We start from the raw sequence: 4,296 nt of genomic DNA, 5'->3' as shown, positions 1-4,296 counted from the left end.
ATCAGAACTCTGATCAGTTCTTATTCTGACATCACAGCGGGAGAAACCATCAAAGAAAAGAATGGGGGAAAGTCTCCAAAAAAATTATTAAAAATCCACAAATGAAACCATACGTTTTGAAATTATTATGGGATGGCCGCTCGACTTACAGCCTGGCAGCCATTTCGTGACAAAGTGTGAAATGTGGCCATTTTTAATGTTTTCCAACAATATGGTAAAAGACAACTTTATTAAATGTCCCACACGGCATCAGCTTAAAGAGTAACCAAACTAGGAAGTCGGAGGCTGACTCCGCCCACAGATGAAATTTGAAAATCCAGTCAGAGGGATGGGGGTTGGGGCGGGACTGTTATCATTACTGGAGCTGCAGATCATGACGTCAGACTTCTGACTTACATGGTTTGACCAATCACAAAATTCAACTGTAATGCCTCGATTCAACCTGTAGGGGGCACACAGACTCGTTTTGACTATATTTTGAAGAATGAACCAGTTTTATTTCGATTTGACAAAAATTTGGCTATGACCAACAGACAGCACTTTTAAAGTCCCATTTTTAGATGTCAACGCCTAAAAAAGTTACTTTAGGGTTTGGTTACCCTTCAAGGCTTTGGTTAGGGCTCGGTATTGATTATAATTCCCAAAAACGATTCGATTCACAACACCCTAAACCGGCGTACCAGATTTTCCACTGTAAAAGTTGAATAAATGAATCCCTGACTCAAGCTGAATGAAACAATATGACACACAATATGAACGTATTCAGAATGTGGGCGGGGTTGACAAAAAACCTCGGTTGCTAAGGAAATCCCAAAAATTACTTTTACAGATTTTATAAAAAATTACATATTCGTGTTCGTCAACCCAAGAGGACCAAAAAACAAAATGGTTGCTATGGAGATAAACGAATAGAAAAGCCGCCATGTTGAAAAAATGACCAGGGTGGGAGGGGTAGAACGGGGGGGATGGGCACTCTCAGCTTTAATTTTGCTTACGTTTATATTTACAAAACAAAAAAAGGTCACATTTGAAGTAATTTTGGCACAATTGACTTTAAAATGAGAATGTTTAAAGGGATTTAAGGCGAGGCGTTGCACAGACTTCAAAACCAAACGCAGGCCGGGAGAAACCAACGTGAGACAGAGCGAAACGATCTAAAACAGAAGGGATTTCGGAGGATGAAAGTGAGGGCGGATAAACGCAGAAGTGGCAGGAAAAAGCCGAGCAGGATGAAAAACATTCCCTGCCTCTCCCTCTGTGGGGTGGAGGAACACAGCTCGGCTCGCCGCGGTAAACACAGAAAACCCCACAACCACAACAAACCGCAGGCCGCCTGGCACACGCAGACACCAACGGCACACTAAGCCGCTCCGCTATCTGTCCACGGGCACGCCACTCCACTCGCAGACCTCCTGCTGTGATTGACAGCTTGGGAGAAACCACTCAGAGCCACGGGGAGGAAAGCCATAAACCCGGCCTACCGCCGCGTGAGTGACACTGATGTGGAAACTATTTCCACGGACTGGCAGGTGAAGTTAAATCCCTGCCAGCTCACAGGGGGACGCGGAGGCAGATGAGGCTGATGTCTGATACAAACATGATTCCCCACAAAAAAGAGGCACTTTTAATGTGGAGAGCCGGCTCGGATGGGCTCTGGATGAAGATGTCCTCCCTGAGGGCTGCAGAGAAATGACAGCCGAGTGTGGGGGGAGGGGGAGGGGGGGGCAAACACTCGTCAAACGCAGACGGACAGTCAGATCTGTCTGACCTTGGCTGCTGATGTCGACCTGACCCGCATCCATCACACAAGTAAAGCATTAACTAAGAAAAACAACAGGTTAGAGGACGGAACCTCCGCTTTTTCATGGAGGTTTGAACATGACCTGCAGTGACCCCTGGTTGATTAACACTATAAAAACTGAATCTTTAGAACATGTGTCAAAGTCACGGCCCGGGGGCCAGATCCGGCCCTCCAGATCATTTTATTTTATTGTTATTAATGTCCCGATGTTATCTTGAATTCATTTCTAACTTGTATAATTTTGACAAAATATATTTTCGTGGGGAGTAAAATATTGAAAGTTATTTAAGGTTTAAATAAATTTGAAAATAAGTTTTACAAATTAGCTTTTTGGACTATTTTGGCATTTACTAAGATTTTTTAAGCTATTTTGGAGTTAAGCTAATATTTTAGCTACATGCTAGCTGTTTTGGCTAATATAGTTTTTTTTGGCTAATTTAGGCTTTTTTTGGTTTTATTACTGTTTTAGGGTTTAGCAAATATTTCAGCAACATGCTAGCTAGCTAGTTTTGGCTAATTTAATTATTTTTTCGTTTTTTTAAGCTGTTTTGGAGTTTGGCTTATATTTCAGCTACATGCTACCTGTTTTGGCTAATTTATTATTATTTTTTTTAGACTTTTTTGAAGTTTAGCTATTTTTTCAACTACATGCTAGCTGTTTTGGCTAACTTACGTTTATTTCGTCCTTTTTTTTAAGCTAATTTAGCATTTAGCTAATGTTTTAGCTGGCTATCAGCTTCAGCGTTTTCAGCATTTAGCTTCAAGCGTTTTTAGCTATCAATTTCAGCATCTTCACCGGCTGAATTCAGCTTCCAGCGGCCACACTAGCATTATCACAGCTAATGCTATATATCTAGTTCATAATTATGTTAAAAAGTTACAGTTTTAAAGTTTCAGAGTGTTCCATAAATGTTTATCCCGTTGGGCCCTCGACCTAAAGTGTGTTTTGGATTTGACCCCTCGTGTGACCGACTTCGACTCCCCTCTTGTAGACGCTTTGGCTTCATATTAGAGTTTGAATTGAACACCCTTTCAAAATAATAGTCCAATATATTTAGTTTGAAGAAGTAATTTGTTTAATCTCAGGTGACTGTGGTTAAACTAAAACTTCTCTTTGTTCATAACTCTCTGAAACTGTGATCTGGCTCTTTCTGCATCACTCAGATCTCCAGGCTCCTGGTGGAGCTCCAAGGTCTACAGCTACTATGAAGCTTTAGCTGCCAAAATCCTTAATAACAAAACTGTTGTTTAACCCACTGACACCTAATGATACAACTATGCATCAAACAACTTCAGCTCCACAATTACCCATGTTTAGGGTTAAAATCAGGCATCTTTAGAGTTCATTTTACCATCTTGTTCTTATGGTTTTAGTGTTTTTAAATGTATACGTTTCATTTTGTCTCAGAAAGTTTTGTTGTGATCTCGTTTCTCGTTAGTGAAAGTGACTTTTCTGGATTTTTGTTCTGGCTATGACTCTGTTTTTATATTTTCATTGTAAACACTAAAAAACTAATTCTTCTATTTATTCCAACTTAAGAGTCTTTTTTTTTCTTTAATAACCATAAACTAAATGCTTTTGAGACGACATTTTCTAAAATCTGATAAAAATAAAGTTTCATAGAGTTTTTTAAGCAAAAAATAATGTATGACATTGTTCAAAATTCAAATATGTTTGAGTTTAAAAGCAAAAACTAACAAATTCAGTCCTTTCACTCAGAATGTTGTTTCTTTCCTCAGAACTGGACATTGATTATATTAACACTGGTGAGTGCCTTCAAAATAAAAGCCTCTGAACTCTCTCATTTTTACAGTAAGTTCAGATCAGACCGTTTCTGAAAGTCTCATTACTGAAGTTTAATTAAAACGACATAAAATGTTTTTTAACAGAATCAAAACTTATAGACTCCTAGAAACTCCAGCGAAGAAAAATGTTAAAATGTTTCCGAGGACATCAGGAGTGAAGTCCTTCGGACTGATTGAACCTCGGAGGCGTGCACTGGAGTTGACGCTCACCTTGTTCTCTCCCTCGATGACGATGACGGGCACAGCGGTGGCGGGCCAGCGGTGCTTCGCAGGAAGAGGTTTGTCACAGTTCCACAAGACAAGAATCTGAAAGACGGAACAGGAACGTTTTTATCTCCATGTCCTTCAACGCATGAAACTATTTTAAATAACTTCCTCGTATCAGCAGAAACAGTCGGCCGTTTGCCGCCGCCGCAGCCCAACAAACATGTGACATTTACCTTCCCGCTGGACGGCAAATGCCAACTTATTACAAGCAGATCCAACATTAACGAGGCAGAAGGGCGGCGGCGGCGATAAAATACTGCCCGCCACGGCCGCTCGGAACTATCCCGTCCCCCTGTCAGGTTTTCACTCCCCCCAGAAGGAATTCATTTTCCTGTTCGCCTCCGATCGGAGGATGTTTCACACCCAGAGTCGGTGTTTCTGGCCGCCGTAATGGCGAATGTCATGTTTTGTGCGAGGTTCAG

General features: G+C 41.0%; 1 protein-coding gene across 1 annotated transcript in view; it reads right to left on the bottom strand.

Moving 5' to 3' along the window:
• Positions 1 to 4,296, bottom strand: part of ext1b (exostosin glycosyltransferase 1b) — a 170,941-nt gene that overhangs the window by 15,241 nt on the left and 151,404 nt on the right. The window contains exon 7 of the mRNA XM_024298588.2: positions 3,818 to 3,913. Within this exon, the coding sequence (XP_024154356.1) occupies positions 3,818 to 3,913 (96 nt within the window). The remainder of the gene's footprint in view (positions 1 to 3,817; positions 3,914 to 4,296) is intronic.

Source organism: Oryzias melastigma, linkage group LG11 (genome assembly GCF_002922805.2).
Source record: "Oryzias melastigma strain HK-1 linkage group LG11, ASM292280v2, whole genome shotgun sequence".
Classification (NCBI taxonomy): domain Eukaryota; kingdom Metazoa; phylum Chordata; class Actinopteri; order Beloniformes; family Adrianichthyidae; genus Oryzias; species Oryzias melastigma.
This window is presented reverse-complemented; position numbering and strand designations above follow the sequence as displayed.